Genomic DNA, 27,225 nt, shown 5'->3' with positions numbered 1-27,225 from the left:
TATAAATATTTGTTGAGAACTTGAGACCTTGCTTCTATTGAATTGGCCAGGAGATGACAATAAAGTACTAAGTTCCATGACCTCTACAAGAATGTGTATTGGTAGAATGACCTTGGTGAGTATTAGTACCAAAAGTGGTACTGCAACTTGTAAGGTCAAGGTGTAATGAAAGTAGGTCATAGAACTGTGTCATGAGGATTGAGGCTGGATTGGATTGTATTGGTAGTGACCTAGATGAATTGTAAACCTGCATTCCACTTGCTAGAGTGGCTTTTACCCTCCAAGCCAAGAAATTTCCAAGTTGCCAGATAGAGCAGAGAGCCCAATTTCACTTTCAAAAGCACCCTAAATTGATTTATGGTGGCAAAATTAACTTTGGGAGTGTATGGGACTGCTTCCTGTGTTTGGGGTCCAAGGGCTAGTACTTTAAGGCCAAACAAAATTGTTTGTTTGTCCTCCACAGCTTTGAAAGAGAACGTGTGGGTGGGTGGATTTTTTTTTTGGATTTTTTTTTTTGGATTTGGCGTATTCCTGGACCTAGCTAGATGCTACAATCATTCATGGTGACTTAAAAAAACCAACATTTTGTTTCTGTAATATGCAGTTAAAGTTATAATTTGTGTTCATATGATTTCAAATCCAATTTATTTTGAAGTCACTAAAAATAATAGACTATGACATGAACACAAGTTATAACTTTGCATATTGAAGACACACAATGTTTTGGGGCTTTTTTTAACGTTCAACCATGAAAGATCTTAGTATTTAGCTCTAGCTAGGTCCAGAGATACTCCAAATCTGAAAAAAAAATTGAATTTTACTTATTTTTATTTTTAAAAAAAATTGAAAAAAACAACAATATTGGTCAGGCCTTAATATGAGGAGCGGGCGGTGGAGGACAAACAAACAACTTTTTTTTGGCCTTATTTTATGCATAGATTGTGCTGGTGCCTTCTGACCTGAGCTCTGAGCTTGAATTGGGTTACTAAATATAGGCATATATGCACACAATTTTGCCCTTGTATTTGTTTATTTTGAAATTTTGATCCCTTCCAAATACCTGGATCCTACCTCTTGCCTGCCTTTTGACCTGTCAAAATTATTGCGCCCCTTCTTTTTGTCTCCCGGGGGCAGAAAATTATTGCACAGTCCCTGGAAAGACCACACCAATGCTTTATAAAACTTTGTAAATTCTGGCTATACATCCGGCTATAAGGGGCTGTGCAATAATTATGAGCCCCCAGGGAGTGGGGGAGGGGGAAAAATTTTCGAACAGCCCGCCAAAAATTGCTTGCCTCCCCCTCTCGGCCCGCCAAAAATTTTTTGGATCCTAATTTGCAAACCTTAAATGGTCTAGATATATGTTGCAAGCACAGCGAGCAGGAAAATGTGCATATTAAAGCGTTTCTGTACTGTTTTCCTAAGCCTTTTTAGAGCGTTTTATTGAAAAGGCACCCCATGAATGTGTGCCAAAAATCTCTTGCCCCCCCCCCCTCTCTGCTTGTGAAAAATTTCTCCCCCCCCCTCCCCAATTTTACCCTCCCCAGGGCTCATAATCATTGCACAGCCCCTAATTTGCTCAGCATGTATGCTTCAATAAACACCAAACCTAAGAAAAAGAATAGCCCCGGGGGGTTCACTCCCATTGTGGCATGTACACCATCCGCGATAATGAAAACGCGTAAAAGGGGTAGTTTTTCGTGGGTAAGCACGATACGCGCGTAACACGTTTAGGGTGTCAAAAACATGAAATATTGGGAAAAAGGGTAGCAAAATTGCAATATCGCTAATACGCGGAAATGAAATTTAGGGTATGAAATTTGATGCAAGGAATAAAATCCCTGTTTAGGGTATTGTTTTAGCCAAGGGTTAAATCCTTGTTTAGGGTGATTTTCAAAAGTTGATTATCGCGGATGGTGTACAGGCCACAATGGGAGTGACCCCCCCGGGAGAATAGCCTCAGACACTGGACTTGGGGGTCCTATGGAACCCTTGCATGTAAAAAGTAGCCCAAATTAGGTGGTAAATCCAGGTATTGGTAACACTGCCCCTTGAGAAGCCAAGCTGAGGAGAAAGTGTGTGTGTAAACATGGAAGTACTAGATCTCTAGTGCTTCCATGGTGTAAACTAACCCATTTGACCCATGGAATGACCTTGGCATTGGACAATTGCAGGGCAGCAGTTCCAATAGTGAGGTCAAATAGCCTCTGGGAATTATTATATAGTATGTTTCCAGAAAAACTAGTAGTTTTCTTGTGTGTGGAATTTTGTGTTATTTATATTTTCTTTATAGCTTGTTGTTTTTATTGACAATAAAGTTAATTGAAAAGGCTCATTCTTATTTTTGCCAATATTTTGTTAAAAATCCATGCATTTAAAAAATGTTCAGGGTACTTATATTTTGCATATTTTTGCCTTTGACATGGTCAAAGTGTTTCTAATAATTATGTTCTATAGGGGCCTAAATATATTGTATAGTTTAGCCCGGGGTCACTCCCATTGTGGCCTGTACACCATCCGCGATAATGAAAACGCGCGTAAAAGGGTTTTTAGTTGGGTAGGCACGATCTGTGGCGTGATCGCGTTTAGGGTGTAAAAACATGAAAAATTGGAAGAAAGGGTAGCAAAATTGCAATTGCTAAATACGTGGAAATGAAATTTAGGGTATGAAATTTGATGTTAGGAATGAAATCCCTGTTTAGGGTGTCGTTTTAGCCAAGGGTTAAATCCTTGTTTAGGGTGCTTTTCAAAAGTTGATTATCGCGGATGGTGTACAGGCCACAATGGGAGTGACTCCCGGGAGTTTAGCCTCCCTCTAATTTGCATATTTGCATAATTAATAAGCATTTATGCAAATCAGCTTATTACTTATAAATGCATTTATGTAAATTAGAAGGTGGCTAGACAATATAATACATTAGAATATTAGAAACACTTTGACCAAGTTTATACACCGAACATTTATGCATGGATATTGTGCATTTATTCTCGGATTTGGGCATTTAGGACCTACTCCCGATATGCAGGGCCCATCACATTTTGTCAGCATCGATCCATGCATGTTGATTGCGAGTCTCAAGACTTGTATAGTGTCAGTTTGAAATTTTGCAGTTTGGGTCTTTTTTACTGTTTAAATGATGCACCAGATGGCTTCAATTGGACTTTAATTTTGCAAAATTTTCCCTCTCGGGGGAACATCCCCAGACACCCCCATGGCATGGAAGTGACTATTTTCACTTCTGCTTTCGACATTTTCAAATTTAGGCCCTATGTTTAATACAATTTATAGGCCTACAATAATAGGGAAAACATGACAAAGAAAAGCTTCATGGACCGTCATTTCACAAATTTTCAGCTTTTTCAACTGTTCGAACTTAAATTTTACACAGTAATAGTGCCAAATTGTTTCAATTAGGTCTTCATTTTGCGAAACTTTACAAGTTTTGAGGGGGGAATATTCCCCCTGCATATTTGATAAACAAATGGCCACTTTCATTTCTGTTCGACATTTGCCAATCTATGTTTAACACAATTTATAGGCCTACCATAATAGGGAAAACTTGCCATCCACGAAAGGCTCCATGGACTGCTCATTTCACAAATTTTAGGCTTTTTATAACTAAAATGTTACACATTAATAGTACCCCCTCCCCCATTTTGACTGCTCCCGATCTGCCACTGCTCCAAAAACACACACATTGTTAAAAATGTCTTCAAAAATAATATTATAAAAATACCCCTTGGGCAATGTTTCGGACCCCTTCAGAGGAAAAATTCACAATTGAAAGGGTCCAAAAAATTTGAAAATACCCCTTCAGCAAAATGCTTAAAGAAAACCCTGCCACATATTCCAGGTTGCGCATGCGCACCCCTTAAGATTCTTAAAATTAGGTTTGCAGGGCTTATTAAAGGGTCCGGAAAAAATCAGCTGGACCCTTAACATTTTTGAGCTCGCGCTACCCTTGGTTTGCAAAAACGGCCCATTTTCTGCCACATCTAAGCAATATTACAAGTGATATTTTTTATTTCAACTTCAAACTTGGTATTGTGATAGTAGGCCTATATAGTAGGCCTATATGGTGGCCTGATGTGCTGTGTAGTTTTGTGCCATGTTATTTGCATATTGAATAATTATGAGCTCATTTGCATATTGCATATCATTTGTAAACCTTTGTTACTTACACACCTTTGTGTGGGGGCCACCTTAATTACAAACCATGTAATTCTAGTTAGGAACTTCTAGCCAATCAGATTCAGGATATCAAGTAAGAGATGCACCATGACACAAGATCTATAAAGAGACATGTGATTGGTCAATTGGGACTTTGGGAGTGCTGAGTTTGAATCTGCCACATATAAAATTTGTAGAGCCCAAAGTATGACATTATTATCTAATTTATATCTTTTTCATTTTTTTTTCAGAACTGCCCCAGCAGTGTTATTATGGCAGTGGATCAACCAATCATTTAATGCTGTCGTTAATTTCACAAACAGAAGCGGTGATGCCCCTCTCCCTACAAGGTAAATTTTTTATTTGTTTGTTTGTTTGTAAAACTTAATACTTTTTATTGCATAAAACGTAATACTTAAATTGGCAAGTTTTCTGTATCAACGAAAAACGGACAAATCCACAGAATTTAAGAAAAAAACGGAAAACACAGAAATTCACAAAAACGTGTTTTTCCTTGAGAAAAATAAAAATGAAGAAAAAATAATGAGGTAAAGATAATGAAAATGAAGTCTGTCTTTAAAGATATCAACCTTAAAACAACTGGCCATAGAGTAGACATAAGCTTATATTTAATTTTGATTTGTGATTTGTGAACACGGAATTGAAATTACATCACGGAAAATCACGGAGTTTAGTATTTAAAAACATTCACGGAAAATCATGGAATTCTGTGTTTTAAATCACGGAAAACTTGCCACTCTACCTTAACCCTAAAAGTGGTTTTTGGCTATCGGAAAGGAAAGAAGAAACAAAAAAGTAAAGAAGATGAACAAAGAAGTTACTTGGGGGGTACCCAGGGTTTGGAACCTTAGACCCCTGGGGTGCCAATCAGAAGTTCATACATACTCGCTATATAACAGCATGCGTGATTGGTCGATAGGCGGGCATAAACAACGTTTATGCCCGGCGTTCGATCATAAACAAGCCGCGCGAGAACTGATGGACGCTCGCGAGAATGATATTATACCGTTATACGCCTATGCTCGCGAGCTATTTACGCAAAGCGCGAGTGATGTACGCGATGTTCGCAGCTGCTTCAAGCACGATGGACTGAGCAAGAAAACGTTTTCTTACAATTAGCGATGGAGAAACTGTTTAAAAATGATAAGGAACTGGTAGTTTTTAGTTTAAAATGATGGTATTTTTAGTTTTGGAGGGAAATAACAGCAATCAGAATGCTGCGTATGTATGACTAAACGTTGTTTATGCCCTCGGGCTAAAGCCCTCGGGCATAAACAATCGTTTAGTCATGAAAATATATGAATGAACCCCTAAATCACCGACCGGTAGCCACAGGTCTTTTACTGGCTTGGCTAAAGAAAGAGGATGTATATCTTAGGCTGATTGCATCATGGCATCAAATGGAACACATTTTGCATTTTAAAATTATGTAAGATTTTATAGTTTAACTGTTAATGTGCCATACACGGTAAGTAAAAAAAGTGAAACAAGGCAAAGAAGCTATCTTTATTTCGGAACCAAATTGTAAACTGTTATTACGAATTACCATATTTCCTTGAATAGTCCCCCCAGAGGCGTTGCATTTTCCAAAGAGGGCATTTATTAGAGGTAATTTTTAGAACAATAATTCCCGTTAAAATCATTAGGTAAGCTTAAAACTCACGCTGAAATGACGAACTATGAACTTAGGAATGATGACTTTCACTTCCGGTTCACTTCCGGGTTTATGACCAGATATTCGCCAATTACCGATGCCATTAGCGACCATGTATGCACCTTGGTAAGCTTACTACACAAGATAGCATGGAAATATCAGCATTTTTTAAACATCTTGGTTGAAAAAAGTGGTGGGGCATTTAATAGAAGGTTGCGACTATTCAAGGAAATACGGTTACCTTTTCTGATAAAATGAAGTAAGTAAATGGACTGTTCTATTCTTATGAATCTTTTGACTGTGATACCCAATTTTAAGTGGGGTTCATGCTCAGAAGGTGTCAGCTGAAGCTCTCTCTGAAAATTACCACAGCCCACACTGATCTCAAAAAAGTGCAGTTATTATTGTCTAAATGATTTCTGTTTTTTGTGCATTTCAGCTTAATTGCTAAATCCTATGTGCTGGCTACCTCAGGTGCAGTGATCACAGCTATGGGTCTCAATCATCTTGCGCATGTAAGAATAGTTAAAGCAGAATTGTAACATTTCCATAAAAAATAGATTAATAGTATTTCTTTTCCATAAAGTGTTAGCTTTTACTGTCAAATATGTCCCCTTTTAATTTTGAGCCACTGGACAAAGTTATATCATATGTGACCATCCACCACGAAGTGGTAGTAAAGTCGGCTCTAGATCATTTTCTGTTTATTACAGATTTTGAAAGAATTACTTTTCAACTTCAAAATGACACCTCAACCAGCTTCATCGGACATCTGGAAGTGAAGTTATGGTTCATCAAAGGTCAAATTCCTAGTAGATTCAATATAGAAATCCAATTACTGTTTTTGATTGTATCTCAAAATGGAAAATGCCGACTTTACGACCAGTTTGTGGTGGATGGGCACATATAAACAATTTTTGGCATCATTTGTGGTGTGATCTTGCAAAATCAGTCTGAAGTCGGACATATTCAATTTTCAGTTTCTTATAGGGTATGCAAACAGTATTCGCAAAGCTACATTTTAGAGAAAACCCCATTGAATCTGGACAACCAGTTCTAAAGATGTGAGCAGTTTTGAGTTTCCAAAACAATAGGAAACTAAGGAAATACTTCCTTTGCTTGGCTATATCTCAAAATCAATATTTCCGACTTTCAAATGATTTTGCTTGATCACATCACATTTATGGACACAGCTTTATAGGCACAGGACCCTGGGCAGCCTATACCTAGAATAAACCATCACAGTCTGGACCACCTCCCCTAGTTCTAGTTTGGGCAATGGAAACAATTAACAGTTTGTTAGTTCTTTGTCTGGGAGAATTTTACGTTAGCCCATGAGAACAAACTAGGACTGCACCTGGGCTAAAACTTGCATCACAACACCTTACTGATTGAGCTAACACCAGCTTTCCCTTTTAAAGGGATTTTTTTTCAAGAATCTTAATTTGTATTATATTATTTTTCTGCAGCACGCCCCTCCTCTAGTTGGTCGGTTTGTCCCATTTGCTGCGGTAGCTGCAGCCAATTGCATCAACATTCCTATGATGAGGCAAAGGGAGTTGACCAGCGGAATACCGGTGTTTGATGCGGATAACAATAGACTAGGAGACTCCAAAGCTGCTGCAAAGTCGGCCATTACTCAGGTTGCTGTGTCCAGAATTATCATGGCTATGCCTGGCATGAGTGAGTAGATAAAATCTTATACAAACCACAGTTTGCATAAATGTGATATGATCAAAGGGATTAGTCAGATGACGCTTATATTGTTTGTGAGATATTGGTAAAAAAACAGTGTTAAAATTCTTTTGTTTTATATTGTTTTCAGCCATTAACCAGATGCTGAATTTTGATGGGGTTTGCATCAAAATGTAGCATTTGTAATATGCCAGAAAATGATGTAAAATACTTTAAATTGAAAATGGCCGACATGTGGCTCATTCCCCTTGATCATGTCACAAATATAGTCAAGACAAATGGCTTTGGACTTTGATTGGTATTTTGCAGTGCACCAAAAGTTGTCAGCTTAAAGCTGTGAGTGTTATAAAGGCTGCACATGTAGTGCTTTAGTCTACGATTAGCCGTCAAATTTTGCAAAATCAGCCCAAGTGAAAAATATTTGATTGTATAGAATTTGTACAAGGGCTAGGTTTTGCAGAATATGCTCAAAATAAGCCTGTCATCAAAAAAAGATTTTGAACCCTGCTACAATACATTGAACGCAAATTGTAAACAAGGTCACATATTGAATCATTATAATGTTATCAGAATCTTCCTTCCTATACTTTGTACAGAGTTGAAGAGTCCAATATAATCAACACTTGGACTCAACATTTAGACTAGTAGGATCACTTTTCCCCCCAACATTTTCAAAAAAATTTTTAGAACAAAAGTCATGTTTGTGACCGAAAATCACATTTTTGACCGAAAATCATGTTTTTTACCAAATATCACATTTCGGACCAAAAAAAAATCACATTGACCTAGAAAAGATTCTGAAAACATCATAATGATAAAATTGGATGGTTTTTTCAGCCAATACAAAATTAATTGGTTTTTTGCTATGAGTTTTAAAATATTGGACTCGACTATGTCATGTTTAATATTTTAAAACTCATAGCTCGACCAATAAGTTGTGTATTGAGTTCAAACCATACAATCTTATATCAAACTTTTGCCTGGCATAATGAAATAACCACTATTTTCCCCCTTCTTGAGTGACAAGCAAATTTGGTGGAGTTCAAACTCACACAGTTTAAACTTTTTGAAATTATGTCAGTATCTTTTTTACTGTCATTATCAGCATCAATTATTTCTCTTGTAATTGGAAAAATGTAAAATATTTGTACACTTGTGTTTTGTTTCCATAGTTATCCCTCCAATTGTAATGAATAAACTTGAACAGCAGGGTTACTGGAAGAGGCACCCAAGGCTAGCTGCACCCATCCAAATTGGACTTGTTGGCTTTATGTAAGTAAACAAACAAGTAAACAAATGAATAAACAAATAAATTAAAACAAAAGGGCTACTTGAAAAGGCTACTTTGGTTTCAAAGGAAATGTACCAAAACAAATCTTGCTTACAAGTGCTAGAACAACAAAGGTTTTTCAAGTTGGGTTTTGAAACGTTTTTGTAGTCTGCCATAGATACTCCTGTATTATTGTGTCTGGCATGAAATAACAGAGGATGTTCTGAATGTAAATGTAGGCCAAGTCATCTAATGATACGATCCCGTATGTTTATTTTCACAGGTTGATATTTGCCACACCACTATGCTGTGCTCTCTTCCCACAGAAAAGGTAGGTCAAATGTATGAATAATGCAAAGGGATTAGAATCAAAGAGTCCAGAATCGGGACTCGGAGTCCAGAATCGGGACTCAAGAGTCCAGAGTCGGGACACAAGAGTCCAGAGTCGGGACACAAGAGTCCAGAGTTGGGACTCAAGAGTCCAGAGTCGGGACTCAGAGTCCAGACTCAAGAGTCCAGAGTCGGGACTCAAGAGTCCAGAGTCGGGACTCAAGAGTCCAGAGTCGGGACTCAGAGTCCAGAGTCGGGACTCAAGAGTCCAGAGTCGGGACTCAAGAGTCCAGAGTCGGGACTCAGAGTCCAGACTCAAGAGTCCAGAGTCGGGACTCAAGAGTCCAGAGTCGGGACTCAAGAGTCCAGAGTCGGGACTCAAGAGTCCAGAGTCGGGACTCAAGAGTCCAGAGTCGGGACTCAGAGTCCAGAGTCGGGACTCAAGAGTCCAGAGTCGGGACTCAAGAGTCCAGAGTCGGGACTCAAGAGTCCAGAGTCGGGACTCAGAGTCCAGACTCAAGAGTCCAGAGTCGGGACTCAAGAGTCCAGAGTCGGGATTCAAATTGCGCCACATGTAACCTGGAGACCAATATAGCTAGTGTACCTCTGATATTGAATCAGCTGAAGCCCAATATCGAACAACAATTGGTGTCTCTAAGCTTGCACGTCACAAATGTGCCCATGTAGCGCTTAGCTTGCGTTATCGACACAGTGCGTTGCAGACAGAATACAAGCAAGTAATGTGTTGTACGTCGAACAAACTGTGTGAGTGCTGGTTGTCGTATTTGGATTGCACTCTACCATATTTGCACAGATTGTGATATGCACATTTGTTATTGGCCTGTTTGATTTATGGAAAGGGAAAATGTAGAAATTGTTTATTTTTGCAAACTTTTGAGGAAAATTTTGTGTTATTTTGTAAAGTGAAGAGATGAAAGTGATGGTTATGAATGAGGTTAATAACTTTACTCAGCAAGTTGCCACTGCCGCGAACTGAACCTGGGACCTCATGTACCATGCTCTCAATGCGTCATTTGAAGAAAAAAACACCAATATGATTATAGAGACACTGATTAGAGATTAATGCATCGGTAAATAATATGTCGGGCATTCTGAAAAGTCTAAACATTTTGCTTCGAAATTTTGCTCGGAATATCCCTCAGGGCTACATCACTCGGCATATTCCTCAATTCCAATGGCAAAATGTTTAGATTTTTCACAATGCCCTCCAAATAACCGATGCGCAGTTATTAACCTCTAATCAGTGTCTCTATAATCATTTTTTTTTCTTCAAGTGGCTCATTGTAATGAGAGCATGACGCAGTAGATAGAGTACTTGCTTCTGGTGCATGAGGTCCCACGTTCAATTCCCGGCAGTAGCAACTTGCCGAGGTATCAGCTTTGGAATGTCTGAATTTAATAGATCTGTAGATTCAATTTAGACTTAAAAAAAAAAAAAAAATTGTTTGTTTGTCCACGTCCGACCGACCGTGTACCCTGATCCCGACCGTGTCTTTTTTTTTTTTTTTTTTTTTTTTTTGAATTTTTTTTTTTTTTTTTTTTTTTTTTTTTTTTTTGAATTTTTATTTTTTTATATTTTATTTTATTTTTGCCATCGATGGGACATCGTATAAAACAGTGGTTAGTACAAATTTAAAGAAAGAAAATGTAAATAAAATGAACAGTATAACATGCAGAACCATCTCAAGAGTTAAACCAGTGAAGTGCTGTGTCTTTTGACTTATTTACCAGTCTTCAAATTATCAGTTTCAAGTGCAATATCTGTAAAAAAAAAAATATTAAAAAAATACGACCTACCGACCCAACTATTTCATAAGCCTGTATGGACAAACAAACAATTTTTTTTTTTTTTTACGCTCACCCCATGGTTCATTTAGAGTTTATTAAATAAACCATGAGAGTACTCCTTCCATTGGAGGGGCGTTAAGCCGTCAGTCCTGTGTATAGATTGTCATACCTATGTATATCGCAGTCAGTTTTGTAAAGAGTAGGGTGTTTACCCTGTGGCTGCCCCAAGCCATCCTGGTTTGCTCAAGTGGAGCTCACAAGATTATCATTGCTATTCTTTGATTCGCCTCAAATTCTATAGTGACAATGTGTTCTTTTTTGTTGCAATTACGCTGCAAGCATGCCAATAAACCGCCGTTGTATGCATGCATGTACATTCTGCTAGATTAACTTTATGCACATGATTTCGATACTGCGATCAGCAAAATATGCACCTATGTCATGCAATATTGAATGTGAGGTCGAACCAATGTAAACTGAGCTCAAAAAGAAACTTGTAATTTTTTACAACTTGTGAATCACAAGGTCATATCTTAAAATACTGTCAATCAAGATGAACCAAAATTACACACAGGATTACCTTAATACTCTACTCAAAACACATGTCAGTAACCAAGCAGTTGTCCAACTGACACAACAGCAAATGCACTGTCATGGGACAGCTTCCTGGACTTCCTTCACTTTCACAGCCCAACATTTGGCACCCAGGGCAAAAAATATGTGAGAATGCACACAAGATCCTTGCACAGATGATAAAACGGTGCTGCTTTCTGCTTTTCATACACTTTTTTCATGAAACAGGGCTGGGCTGTGAATGTGGTCCAGGAAGCTGTCCCATGTCAGTGCATTTTGCTGTTGTGTCAGTTGGATAACTGCTTGGTTACTGACATGTGTTAAGAGTAGAGTATTGAAGTAAAACTGTGTGTAATTTTGGTTCAATTTGATGGACAGGATTTCAAGATATGACCTTGTGAAAAATTATAAGTTTCTTTTTGAGCTCAGTTTATATCTGGGTACCCCATCAAAATAAATTGTATACCCTGTTATGTTTTTCTTTCTTTTTATACAGTTCTATATCAACCAGCAAGCTAGAGCCAGAGATCAAAGCAGTTATAGAAGCAAGAGGCAAATCTATGGACAAAGTCTACTTCAACAAGGGCCTCTAAACAGGTGTATTGGGCTATTCCATTTAAGATCCACACTACCCCTGTGGAAGATTGAGCTAAAGTCTTCCACAGAGGGAGTATGAGTTTTGAATAGAATAGACAATTGGGTAACTTCCATTTGAAATACTCACTCCAGTTGTGGAAGGTATATAGGTAATGCCATAATACAGAGGGAGTATGGGTTTCAAAATGATTAACTCTTGACTAATTACATTTGAAAAACATACTCCCCCTGTGGAAGATATTTCCAAAATCTTCCACAGGGGTAGTGTGGATTTCAAGTGGAATAGCCCAATATCTCCCAATGCCATTAGGCACCGCACCCAAATTCATTCAATCTTTAGATCGACCGTCGATGCTGCATTAATAATCCTGGGCACGATATTTTTTCCGTACATCATTTTTGCAAATTTTAACCTTTTTTTTACTGAAATATAAAAGATTTTTTTTAAATCTGCTTATTTTACCACATGTGCTACAAAAGTGATGTACAAAAAATATCGCATCCCGGGCATTGATACTTGGTATTAATGAACTATCGACCAATTACAGTGTGCTCTCTTATTAAAGCGCCCTCTCTACTAAATAACCGCACCCTTTTTTCAACCAAACTGAACTATTCCATAATACCATACGGTACCTGTATTTTCAAACGTGCAATCACTGATTTGAAGATATCCATGTGTGTGTCCATTGTTATTGACAGTGTTTACTGAATTTGTAGAAATTCCTTATTGTTTATGGAGCACCGCAGCACTGCCAGGCAGTACTAGGGATGTTTTTAATGGGATTTCTTGGTGTAAAAAACACTATTTAACACCCACCTTTTGGAAAATGCAAAGCCCCTGGGCATTCAATAGGGAGAATACAGTAATAAAATTAAGATTAAAGGTTACATCGAGCAAATATCGATGGTCGATCACAAGATTGAACCAATAAAGGTGCCTTAGCCTTTTTGATGTATAGTGTATAGACAGGAGGGCAGTATTTCAAGTTGGTAAAACCGGTCAGACACTTGACCAACTTTGTACAGCGCCATCCTAATAGTGTCTGCCATGCGTCTAATAAGGCTAATCCCACAGACTACTATAGACTATACCCTTCAACAGTCCCCGTGCTTTGTATGCTGTGGATTTTTACATATTCATGAGAGCTGATCATTGTATCATGCGTGTCTAACAATGATGTCAGTGTTGCTTGAGTTTGTGTATCGCGATAGAGCATTGCGTGTCTTTGCGTTTACGTGAAAGACTGTCAAAATATGCGATATGTGCATAGCAGTTTCGTCTGATGTATTTCATGGAACAATCGGCCCTCAACAGGTGATGCTGAGACATTGACTGTTTATGGTTTGTAGACCTGTAGTAGTCTGTGGCTAATCCTCAAGTCTATGACATCATGATTGTAACCAAAATGACCTCATTTCCAGGGACATAGTTCATATTCTCATTCGGCACCTCAATTGTTGACCTCAACTTGTAGATATAGTATGAGTTTTTGTACTCATTGCTTTTGGTTAAGGTCAATCTTTGAGTATGCAAGCATTTGTGTGTTGGGCCATCCTTTTTCAGGTTTTTATATCAGGAAAATTCAGCAAATTTCAAAAATATTGGTTTAAATGCATTGCATTATGTTATTGCATTATGCTATTTTATGGGAAAAATTGAGTAAAATTTTGAAAAAATGACCATATGTGACACGATCTGGTCCATGGGGGCCAAAGGCGGCAAATTTGAAACTGAGATAAAGGTAAAAATATGGAGTAAAAAACATTAAAATACATAAGAAAATATACATCAAAAAACTTCATAACTTTAGAACCAAGTATGCTAGGCCTTTGGTGTTTTCAGTAAATGATAGCCTATTGTATGTATAATGTAATAATTACAGTAACTCAATTTTCAAAATGCCTCCTTTGGCCCCATGGACCAGATCGTGTCACATATACCAAAATTGGTGTGGATAAAGGGGTCATTGATCCCAGTACGGTCATTTGCCCCCTCTGCCCCCACGGTTAAAGGTATACAACTTTGATGTCATGAACTTGAGTATGGATGCTAGTGAATCCTAATAAGCCAATGTAGTATTATGTAATCATATGAATAATTAATTAATCTTATATGAATAATTAATCATGTATCTAATAATTCATTTGTTGGTGCTCCAATTATGAACTGGGGTCCATTTCACTAAACTTTACGAAGCTTCGTAAATCTCGAAATCGTTTGTAACTTATGACAAATTGTAAGTTCCATTTCACTCAAGTTACTTACGAACGGTACCCTTCGTAAGTAATGGGGATTTACTACATGGACCCTTCGTAAAGTTACGTCAAATATTGGATATTCGTAACTTTACGAACGGTAACTTGAGTTATGAAGGGTTAAAAGTTCAGTGAAATGGACCCCTGATTTTATAAAAGGCATGCCTGAGATATTGCAAGTGGCTAAAATGTTTGTTTCCTACATGGGGATATTATATTTGTGTAAGATCAGAAAGGGGAATAACTATACAAACCTACCACACTCTAATACGTTTGCTTATTACTTTAAGCCTATACATTAAAAAAACCAACTTTGTGTGTTTTTATTTTTGCGGTTTACAGCTTTGTTGAGTGTGAAAAGCATGAAATTGAGCTATTCCATTTAAAATCCACTCTCCCTCTGTGGAAGATTTAGCTAGAGTCTTCCACAGAGGGAGTATGAATTTCAAGTAGAATAGACCGTTGGGTAACTTCCATTTGAAATACTCACTCCAGTTGGGAAGATATAGGTAAAGCTATAATTAATACAGGGGGAGTATAGGTTTCAGAATGATTAACACTGACCAATTACATTTGAAAAACATACTCACCCTGTGGGAGGTCTTTACAAAATGTTCCACAGGGGTAGTGTGGATTTTAAATGGAATAGCCAAAAACTTCCACTTTAACAGCACCTGAGCATTAAAATATAAAGTAGTGCTGTCATCGACATGCAATTATGTCGACATCGGAAAAAGTTGCCGATGTCGACATAAAATTGGAATATTACAACATTTATTGACATTGTTTATGACACATGATACTTACGAAGTAGTGGTAAAATTAAATAAAACTCTTAAAAATAACCATGATGTCTTGCGTTTAGTAAGTAGCTTCACTAGCTTGTACTTCAGCTGATGTCATGCATTAACGATGATTAGAATACACATATACTGTGGTATAATGTGACGTGTCATGTCAAAAGGAGACACTTTTGGGCAGGATCGTAAATAGAGAAATAGCCAAAAATCTGCCGGTGGGTGATTTTTACACAATTTGGGTTTGTTGCAAATTTGTGATGTTATTAATGTTTAAAATATTGTCTGATAGTTTCAGGCCGGAATATAACTGGCATCTTGTATTTTTTGAGACATTTTTCAAGTTGATTCCTACTCTCAACATTGTCAATAATATCTTTAAAGGCCGATATCTCAATTTCCAATTTTATAATACCATAACTTCTGAACTCAATATCTTCGCTTTGGAATGTCCGCTTTCATTGGGGAAAACGGTGTTGTGGAGCAAAATATCTCTATATTTAAGATATGTAAAAACCTCAAAATTCATAACCTGCCCAAAAGTGTCTCCTTTTGACATAACACGTCACATTATATGATTGTGTATTCAACTTCATTGACATTTTCGACCAAGTCAGGGACGTACTTTTATGTTGACATGTCAATAAATTTTTCCGACATGTTGGACAAGAAAAAACATTTCAATGACAGCACTACAAGAAAACTTTGCATAACCTGTGTGGTATTTTAAGCATTTTTAATGCAAAAACACAATGCAAAAGTTGATTTTTTTTTGGATTGCTCAAAATAGCGCAATGACATATTCGCATTATGCAATGTTGCAGTTCATGTATGTATTTGAAGTTTTTGTGTGATCCTTAAAAGCATTCCATGTATAGGGTGTCCAATAAAAATGACCACAAACAAGTGTAAGACCATATCAAAGGGTTCACAGGAGTGCAAATACGAAAGCACGCTACGATGTAAGAATAGTATAAAGTTGGATCACTAATAGTTTCATAAAAATGTTCATGCCGACTTGTTTATCCTTTTAATATGATCAGATACAAATGCATTGATTTTACGTAATAAAAAATATGACAGCCGCAGTTCAATTTTGAAGTGTTTTGACTGATTGGCTCGAACAAGTTTTTATCAACACAAATATCATTGTTTGGGAACCAATTGTTTTCTGCACGCCGATTCCTATATATTCGCACAAGCTGAATTGGCAGCACGCGGAAATGAATCTTTTAATAGAAACAATATTACTTACGGATTAATTGCCAACTTTTTCGGACAAACAATCCTTCGGAATAAATATCTTATCAAATCAACCAATTTTCTGAAAAGTTCCCAGGTGACCCTCTCAGATTTTGATGAAATTCCATCAGAATATTCTTTTGTGGCCACAATGAACCCATACAAAAATTTGGCTTCATAGGCCATGTCGTTTTTGAGAAACTGCCCTTTGAAGTTTGGCCCAGGACCCCCCCCCTTTTGGCACTTTCATGAGTGTCATTGGTGATTTTACCAACTTTGGTGGCTCATAACTTCTTGTTCTGAACAGATATAAAGCTGCAATCTTGGATTCTAGCTAACCTTATGTCATATTTTCAGAATCTGGCTCTAAATTTCAGATATCTGCTTTCCTTTTTAAGTTATGAGCACCCAAAGTTGGTCATTTATTCAACCGCAAGTGTGATTTTGTCATTTTGGGGGTCCCCTGGTGTCAAAAATATGTGGTCATATGACTCAAATGTCATAGATACATTGTCTATAGGTACATATCTAAGCCCACAAGCAAGTTTGAGCAAATCAAACCATTAATGGAGGAATGGGTGGTATCCGAAGTTGGGTTCGGGTGAAAATTTGCTGGAGACCCCCCCTCTTTCTGACCAATGGTTGACCATGTTGACAGTTGAAACATGAATTGAAATTTACAGCCCTGAAACATACTTATGAGACCTACCTAGAATTAAAAATTCAGCTTTGGTACTCAACTCCATCATAGTTAGATGGCAGCTTGAAAATAGGGTGGAAAACCTACTATTTCTTGTCTAAGGGTGTTGAATTCAGCAACCATGACAACAAAATCAATAAATTTGACCAAGTTTTTTTCACAAGTGTCATATGAAATTTGTTCTGGGTGTGTTTTAGAGGCTAATAAACACATCTAGAGTGGTCTGTAATATACGACCCAAAAATATGCACATATACTTAGTAAAATTTTGCATATTTTGTTGCCATGGTTGCCTAATTCAACACCCTTAAACAAGAAATAACAGGTTTTTCTCCTATTTTCAAGAGCCATCTAACTATGATGGAGTTGAGTACCAAAGCTGAATTTTTGTTTCTAGGTAGGTCTCATAAGTATGTTTCAGGGCTGTAAATTTCAATTCATGTTTCAACTGTCAACATGGTCAACCATTGGTCAGAAAGAGGGGGGTCTCCAGCAAATTTTCACCAACCCAACTTCGGATACCGCCCATTCCTCCATTAATGGTTTGATTTGCTCAAACTTGCTTGTGGGCTTAGATATGTACCTATAGACAATGTATCTATGACATTTGAGTCATATGACCACATATTTTTGGCACCAGGGGACACCCAAAATGACAAAATCACACTTGCGGTTGAATAAATGACCAACTTTGAGTGCTCATAACTTTAAACGGAAAGCAGATATCTGAAATTTAGAGCCAGATTCTAAAAATATGACATAAGGTTAGCTAGAATGCAACATTGCAGCTTTATATCTGTTCAGAACAAGAAGTTATAAGCTACCCAAGTTGGTAAAAATCACCAATGACACTCGCGAGTGCAAAAAAGGGGGGTTCTAGGCAAAACTTCAAAGGGCCATTTCTCAAAAACGACATGGCCTATGAGGCCAATATTTTGTATGGGTTCATTATGGCCACAAAAGATTATTCTGATGGAATTTCATCAAAATCTGAGAGGGTCACCTGGGGACCCCTGGTTGATTTGATATGGACTTAAATTGCCCAAATGACCCATCGGAGCAAAAAACATTTCATAGCAAAGTGTGTTGGACAAAAGACTCATCGGAATAAAAAACATTCAGAAAACACTTTGGAGAACCACCCTGTTCCCGAGTATACGCTGTCCTGCACACTATTATGCAAGTAATATGGGAACCTTTTTTTTTAAAGAATGATGGAATTTCTAGACATTTGGAACTCCCGAAATAAAAACATTTCTTATGTACTGAAACTTCAAGGGCATGGTATAAGTTATGTGGGTCTGTAAATGAATATAGGTGATTGTACAATGTTTGAAAGTGGAAAGTGATTGATGAGTGAGTGACATCTTTTTGAATTTCAAAAGAAATATTTCTCGAACAACTTTTTGCCTTTATTTGCCACACATGTATATTTTATTGTAAAATAGATTATTTTACTATTATTTCTTCTCTTTTTGCTCAACAATGTCTTCTTTTATTATTCAATTTAGGCTTTTCAAAGTTTTTATTTTTTAACCAATGATCAAAAACCACATAAAAATTATGGAAATTAAATTTATCGAGGTGAATCAGTACTACTGAATGTTTAATATCAAAAAATATTGAAGATGCACACATCCACATGTAATTGTAAGTGGGTATATTTTCTGTATTACTTTTGTAACAAATTGTAGCAGAGAAGACAGTACCAACATTTTTGATTTTAGGATCAGAGGGCATGATGGCAGTAATACTAGATGGGACTCATAATCACAACATTGCTGGTTCAATTTATGAATTACTTTAGTACTTTAAGTAGAGTCATGAAGGCATTATTCTTTCTCATTGTGTTAAGGTACTATAATTTGGTTCACCTAATGTTCGGTAGTGACGTCATGTGTGCGCCTGCACTCAGCGCGTTTCACTTTACGTGCACGATTCGATACTGCGGAGAACGAAATATGCACATACGTCACTACCGAACTTGGGGTGAAACAAATTATAGTCCAGAGCCTCATCAAGAGGTCTCAAGTAGTACAAGGAACTTATACGATGTGCTTAATGGCGAGCGGTCCGAATTTTGAGTCATACAAGTTTACGTGGTGAACTAAGGTCTCAAGTTCAAATCCTGGCGATCAAGGTTGCCCTTTTTTTGTTCCATGGTTATGTTTTGTAAAGTCCTTATTGAGTATTACTCTTTGTGTATACGTGCATAACTTAGAGCGTGTGCATAGGACCTTGTAAAAAATAATACTCGCTTGACGGTTAGCAGTAAGCTTAATTTGTAAAAGGAACTCTGCAAAACATTTCAGTTCTTACCTCAAATGTGGTAGGTGATGTCAAAAAGGCATCTTTGCATGAGCAAGAGCATTTGGGTATTCCTTCATGTAATTATACACAAAATTAGGTTAGGATTATAGGATTAGCTTATACAAAATAATTACATGAAGGATCGAGCGAGCATTTCAGTTCCGCCGCCTTCACACATGGGTATATTGTGCTGTGATTCCAAGAATGGTGCATGCTATACAAGGCTATGCAACCTCAATATTCCAACGTCACTAACAAGAAGAGAATATGAAAAGAACTATAGAATAAGGCCTAAAAAATAGTTTGATTGGCGTAGCATATATTTCTTTTTACACTCACTTTTAAAGTTGTAAATTGCATTTGATAATGGCCTTGGAACTTTTTTTTTGTTTAAATTTAATTGTTGTTGTTTTTTCAACAACAAAAAAAGTCTAAGGTTGGGCCTATTTATAGAGTCGGTCGCTTTACGCCAGTCAAACAATTTATTTAAGTGGACCACCCACTGCCTCTACCTCATGTTCTATGTGTGTATTCATTAGATCCTAGGAATTAGATGCAATATTGTTTATTAAGGGGGTACTACACCCCTCTCGATAAATTTGTGTCTATTTTTGCATTTTTCTCAAAAACTAATAACACAGTGGTAACAAAATTATGTATATTATTGGGGCAAGGAATTCAATTACTACACTGGAATTTCAGTGACCCAAGACAAGCGGTTCATTATTTATGATAAGAAATAAGGTACCGCTAGGATGTACCTCATTTCCTATCATATATGCTGAACCGCTTGTCTTGAGTCACTGAAATTTCAGTGTAGTAATTAGATTTCTTGCCCCAATAATATACATAACTTTTTGTTACCAGTGTGTTATTATTTTTGAGAAAATGCAAAAATAGTCACAATTGACCACAGGGTGTAGTACCCCTTAATATCAATCATCCACAAATCTGTGTGGAAGCCTGGTGTACGCACAATAAGTGGACCTCCCACTGTCTCTACCTCATGTTATATGTGTGTGTATTCACATATTTACTGCATTAGATACTAGGATTAGATGCGGCAAGATTGTAGAGTAAACTGTACCATATTTGTACAGTATCAATCATCCTCAAATATACTGGGCACAAAAAGTATCAGTACACTTAAAACAAAAGCAACAGCTTATTACACTAAGCATTTCTTACCAAATGAATTAAGTCAATAGAGAATATTGTTATGGGTATATTTATTTTGATACCTCATTCGACATGAGGTAACTTTTTATTTCCTTTTGAAACAAGCCAATTATGAGCATGGTGTGTGATTGTTGATCTGCCACGCTGTAATGAGCTTGTTACAAAAGCTGGTGGGAATCGCCCTGGACTGGAAGAAATATTCCAAATGTGTCATTTTTGAAATGTTCTCAATTTTCATTCAAATTGGAATAACTTGAGTGAAATAAAGTTACATCATGCCAAATGAGGTGTCAAAATATGCAGAACAAAATGATCCATCTATTGATTATTTTAGTTGGTAACTTAGGTTTAGTATCTTTAAGATATTGTGTTTGTTATAACAAGCTTACGGATACTTTTTGTGCGCAGTGTTATCAAAGTGGAAGCCCGGAGTACACATAAAGAAGTAGACCTCTCACTGCTCCAGAATACCTCATGTTGTATCCACTGTATATAGGCTATCTGTTACATTAGATGTGACTATGTATATACTATATGCCATGTTTGCTCATAGTATGCAATGCATGGAGCAGTAGCAGTAGAGTAGCTTCAGGCGATGGGTTCATTGTGCTTATCCAGTTGAAATCCATACGCCCCCTATTCGCTCTTTGCATGGATCCGCCTTTATTACCGGTACTACCAAAACGAGGTTCTCCCAGCAAACGTATGCGCAATCGTATTGCACGTAAAGCGTGCGTTTGACAGGCGTATGTACATACATCACACACTTAGCAGGTAGAACCTTGTTTTGAGAGGACCATGCGATCGGCAAATGGAAGACACATAGGGAGTGTTGACTTCAAACGGAGTCCCACATTCAGGTAAATAAATCTGAAGTACATACTCCTTGTGTGGAAGATTAAGTTCATGTCTTCCATAGGGGGTGTATGGATTTCAACTAGAATAGCCCGTTGTCAACTTGCCCACTTATCTGAATGTTTGATAAAAAGAGGAAGCCCGGCCTGAGCAGTTCTTCTGTGATGAACTAAACCTGAACTAAACCGGCCTGGTTATCAAATTAATCAGTGACAAAATTATCCTTCAGTTTGATAGGTGCTAACTGATGTTTTTATGTTATACGCATAGGTTTTTCCTGTGTGGCGATAATAATCCCTAGTTATTGTTAAATAACATGTTTTTTTGTCATGCACACATATTGTAATGCATGCATCATAGAAGCAACCTTAATATTTATTTTCTGTTTTTTAAAGCAGGGTGTGAAAAGGTTCCTTAAACTCTATTTTTGTGTTTATTTGTAAACCAGTAGTACCTTATATCCTCAGAATCTGTGGCTTCCAACGGCACCTAACGTCTACGAAAGAACTGCACTACCATCTTAAATTTTGATCATTTTAAGTAATGAATCACTTAAAGGTGGGTGACCTGATTGACAGCCTCATCCCCCACTTTATCCCATCAAAATGCAGATTTTGGGAGCTCGTATTTTTTTCATTACAAATCTGTGTATTTCCAAAGAAATAAAAAAATGTTGAATTAGTCTCAACTGTGGTATACCAGCTTTGAGACTAATTTGACAGTTTGTTGATGATATCTTCGGATATAAGCTGATTTGTAACTCCCAATTTCAATATGTTAATGAGTAATAATGGGCTATTCCATTTAAAATTCACACTACCCGTGTGGAAGATTTTGGAAATATCTGCCACAGGGAGAGTATAAATTTCAAATGGAATGAGCACATTAGGCAGCTCCATTTGAATTTCATACACCTTCTGAGCAAGATTCAACCTGAATCTTCCCCGAGGGAGAGCGAGTTTCAAATGGAGCTGCTAATGTGTTCATTCCATTTGAAATTCATATTCCCTATGTGGAAGATATTTCCAAAATCTTCCACATCAGGGGGAGTGTGGATTTTAAATGGAATAGCCCAATTTCGGCTAAAGAGCTACAACTGTCAGAGTTCAAGGCTCAAAGAACTGGAGCATGATCCAATGAAACTGCCAGAGAGCCTGAAAAAGGGACCCTTGTCCACCGCACATACCCGTACCACATTTACATGAGAGTGCCCCCTCCAGGACTAAAATACTCAATTTCGTGACAGTACAGTTCTTTCAGAGACATCCTGGCTGTAAGCGTAATGTATATACAGTATATTTCACAATAAGTAATAATAATTATATTATTTTCACTAAGCTTGTAAGCTTGCTGTATAAATTGGCTGAATTAAGAAATATCCCTTTATTATATAATTATGCATGTGTTATTTTAAAGTCAATTAGCACAAATGACTTAATAAAGATAATTTTATGATTAATTTGGATTCTGTTTGAATGTGCTTCTTATATATACTGTCTTGTGTAGTATACTTCAAAAGTGTTGCTATTACTATTAGTAGTTGTTTTTCATTGACAGTTAAAGACTGTACAGAGACTTAAATATTTAAAACCACAACTGGATCTAGAGCAATTATGTCATGGTTATTTGTGCTCATTTTTTGTCAGCGTTCATTGTATTATTTGGATGTCATTGCTCTAGACAATTTCGGCGCGGAAATTTTGAATATCGCGTGTTGAGAGCCGGCTGTTTTTATTTGTTTTTATGGTTTGTTTAAAATAAAACCATGTGATTTGTGCTTGATAATTATTTTTCTAACATTGTAATTCGTGCTTGATCATTATTTTTCTAACATAGAAGACATAATGTTGTGATTGCCGTACACTTCCTTTAAGTATTATTGATCTCTTAATTGCATAGTGTAGTCAGTGAGCCTGTCAATTAATAACAAATGTGGAACATATAAGTGAATTGAGAACGCAGCATTGACAATCAGTTGGGTCTATTTTTAGTGCCTTTTGCTGCAATATTTATTTTGCAGAATGAAACATCAGATTATGAACCATTTCAAGCAGAATCAGCAGTTTGTGTTTACACTTAATTAAAATGTAAATATTAATTAGGCATATAATGTATAAGATTTGTAATAAATAAAAGATATATATACACACAACCTGTATCAGTAGGTTACCAAATGAGAGTAGTTGTCTGTTTTACTCAAAATGGCCCAGGTCAGGGCCTATTTATTTATTTTTTTGCTTGAGGCAAAAAAAATTTCATGTGAGAAGATGTATATATCGAGGGTTCGAAACCAGAAAGGTGTAACTCGCTATGACCAGTTACAACAAAATGAGCATAAAGTTGGCTCCTTGCTTTGGTCTTCAAATAGCAATATTTCCTCCACAATGTCTTGTTTTCTATTGAATTTTGTCATGATTAATGTACTGTATCTATGGTCCCCTATGGACTCATTTTGTAGGAGCAGGTGATGGTGTGCAACCCTCGATATGTTTGCTCACGTTTGTCTACACATTTGCTCTGGACATCTGTACAAAATAATGCACTTGTGGCAGATTCGAATCAGTGCGTTTACAAAGTTGTGTTGCCAGCGTACAGACAAAATTGCCCTTCTATGCGTGTGTATTAATACTCTACGATATTAGGTTAGCGTATGCTAACTGACTGACTATATGAACAGCAAATCAAAAATTTTATTATTTAAGGTTATCAGAGGTCAAATGTGAAGATTGATAATTTATGAAATTGAAAGCCAATTATCATTTCACAGATATCCAAGGTCAAATAAATAGATGTTCTTGGGATTTTTTTGTAACATGGTGTAAATATCAACCTTTGCATACAAGGGACTTTCATGTTTATTAACAGAGTTGTAGGTATACTCCGGTCGGTATAACTGGAACCGATCCAGGCCGACCCGGCGTAATATGTTTTATACTGGATTTATTTTACCTTGACAGTCGCGGGGGGTCCTTTCGAACATTCCAATGAGTCAAATAGGGCCTAAACTTACGCTAGAGTGAACACGATAATGCGATTGATTTTACACGTAAAAATACGGCCAATTCAGAGAGAAAATCTGGTTTGTCGTATAGGACCTACTATAGACAATTACTTTTAGTTGGCCGCTGAGCTATATCTTTTCACTAATTATAGATACTTCATAACGTGTCCCCATGTTGAAAGTTGACAAGCTATTTCTACTCGCTTTTAAGAGAGCACAAATATGCACACAGTATAGACAATTGAATGAAGACGATTTATTTGTGCTAAGATTTCATTTAATATAACTATTTTTTGTTTTAATATATACCTCATTCCTAATCAAGAACATCAGAAAATATTGTCAAGGCCATAAATATACGCATAGGGAGACAAACATGATAAAGTTGATCTGTTCTTTTCATTCTCGATCATTAACCTTTGGAACATTTCACATGCATGCTGTTTGTCTCAATGCCTTCTCGGCAATCTCGGGCCATATGCCTATAGCAATTAAAGCGCGAAACCGTAGAACGATCGGTTGGTCAGCATAGATATTGAATAAAATTGAATCCCATCACATCAATTCAAAGCTACACCCTTTTTTGAAATACTGGTTACCAGCGACTAAAACGCATGTGGTTTAGCAAATATTTTTTTATCAAAAAAAACAACTAAGTGGGTGATGTCCATGTGGCCTATTAGCTGGCACTCAATTTGGGCTAGCTATAACCCCAACTTTTTGTATCATTGTCTTACGATAATGCAGTGAATCTATTTGATGACTAATTGGGGTCAGTGACACAAAGACGTAACTCCATTTTGGCCATTCTGAGAAAAATGAGTCCACATTGACTAGTTAAGTCCGTTTCACTGGCCATTGATTTCAATGGGGTGCTAAATGGAGTTACCTGTGTTTATAGAAGTTGTGCATATAACCAGGAAAGTTGAAAAAGAAGGAGGAAGAACGGAATTATATCCTTGAGATAATCCCGTAGGTTATCCTGTCGCACCTATTCATAGTCCTTTATTCTCAAGTAGTTACACATCTACTTGAAAGTAGCCTTTGATGTGATGTGCCTTGCCGACTACGGTTGATTAATTTTCACTCCAGAATTGAAACCATATCCAATGTTTCTATAGATAATTCCTTGAAAGTATGACACGTGTGTGTTAAGAACCTGATGTTGCTCTGCAGGGATACCGCACGTGGATACTATAAGAAAGAAATGTAGTTTTGTAAAGATTCCAAAAAAATCCGCCCATTTTGGAATATATATTAATTATTTAGGAGAGTGTTTTAGGATTTTGTTAGAAACGGGATGATTTTTTGATCATCTATATTTTATTGTTTTAATGTATTTTCCTGTCATTTCCTGCAAACCTAATAAAGATATTTTGATAATTGAAAATAGTCTGTATCATAAATCGTAGAGGTTGAAAGCGTAACCAAGCGTGCAAAATTATTATTTGCCATGGAACTTCGGTCATATTTTATTTGAAATAAACTGGATGTTAGGATCTGCATGCATGGTATTGATGGTATACAGACACTGACCTTTCCCTAAAACTAGTAAGCAGCAACTTGTGTATCACACCCGTCATGGGTTCGAACCCTTTTGTTGTATTTTATTGTTAAACCTAAATAGCGTAATTGCTTTTGAATGAGCGGCAACACACATATTTTGTTTGAGGATAGCTGGATCTATCTCCTTTTACATCTTCTCTGATACGACGTATCATACCGTAAATATGGCGGACTATTCAAATGCATTCAACAAAAGCATGATTGCAATCTACCGCGACAGTTCATCTCACACATAACAAATGCACTACGATCAAAAAGGTTGATGACAAAATTTGATTGAATGGACTGCACTTCGTCTTGATTACGGTGAAGGACACCGGTTCAAATCCTTTGTTTGACACCAATCAATATAAGCATGCAGGGCCTCTATTAAAAAGTGCTTGTTTTTCTGAAAATTTTGATATCAAAATCTCATTTTCGCAAAAAATGGAGTTGCGTGTTTGTGTCACCGACCCCTCGGATTTGTCCTGCAGATCTAGAAAATTTCCATATATGGATAAAATCATACACTACAATGACAATTACAATGTGACAATTTTATTATTGTTGTTGCCAGATTTGCTCTTTATTAGATGCATTTTATTACAAAGCATTTCAAGCATGAATGTTTCATGTAGAAGAAAGAGTTCAAATAAAAATAATGCCCAATACAAATTGATTTCAGATATCAATGCGGAAAACAAACAAAAAAGTTGTTCGTCAAACATTTAGAAAAACAAGTGCTACAAATTTTTGTTTTTGGCCTACTTGTTTTTTGCTTTTAAAGGTCACTTTTTTTCCACTTACAAAAACCTGTAAAAAATGCCCATACCAGGGCTATGCGCTAGGATGGCTTTCACATTTGTCACTGGGCGGGAAAAATCTCATATGTACTTTTTGCCCTTGAACATGGATGAAGCAAACCATTCAATATAAAGTCTACACCTACAAGGCTTTATCCATGTTCAAGGGCCAAAAGTACATGCAGGAAACACCTCATATTTACTTTTGGCCCTTGAAAATTGCTTCATTCATGTTCAAGGGCCAAAAGTACATATGAGGTTTTTCCTGCCCAGTGACGTAATGCGAGAGAGTTTGAGAGACAAATTTTATTTTGGCCGGAGTTTCTAAATTTCTACAAGTACTATTATTTTACTTATTACATGTTACGACTTATAAATGGAAAGACTGAATTTATACTCTGTCGCTGATCAAGT

At 36.9% G+C, this 27,225-nt stretch overlaps 1 protein-coding gene and 1 long non-coding RNA gene across 2 annotated transcripts in view; both read left to right on the top strand.

Moving 5' to 3' along the window:
• The window catches only part of LOC140162675 (sideroflexin-1-like), a 33,015-nt gene extending 16,539 nt beyond the window's left edge, over positions 1-16,476 (top strand). Inside the window, exons 4-9 of the mRNA XM_072185948.1 lie at positions 4,423-4,521; positions 6,286-6,361; positions 7,316-7,529; positions 8,714-8,813; positions 9,095-9,142; positions 12,020-16,476. Of these exons, the coding sequence (XP_072042049.1) occupies positions 4,423-4,521; positions 6,286-6,361; positions 7,316-7,529; positions 8,714-8,813; positions 9,095-9,142; positions 12,020-12,116 (634 nt within the window). The 3' untranslated portion in view covers positions 12,117-16,476. The remainder of the gene's footprint in view (positions 1-4,422; positions 4,522-6,285; positions 6,362-7,315; positions 7,530-8,713; positions 8,814-9,094; positions 9,143-12,019) is intronic.
• Positions 1-27,225, top strand: part of LOC140162676 (uncharacterized) — a 252,946-nt gene that overhangs the window by 74,806 nt on the left and 150,915 nt on the right. The window lies entirely within an intron of this gene.

Source organism: Amphiura filiformis, chromosome 10, assembly GCF_039555335.1.
Source record: "Amphiura filiformis chromosome 10, Afil_fr2py, whole genome shotgun sequence".
NCBI classification, from domain to species: Eukaryota; Metazoa; Echinodermata; class Ophiuroidea; order Amphilepidida; family Amphiuridae; genus Amphiura; species Amphiura filiformis.
This window is presented reverse-complemented; position numbering and strand designations above follow the sequence as displayed.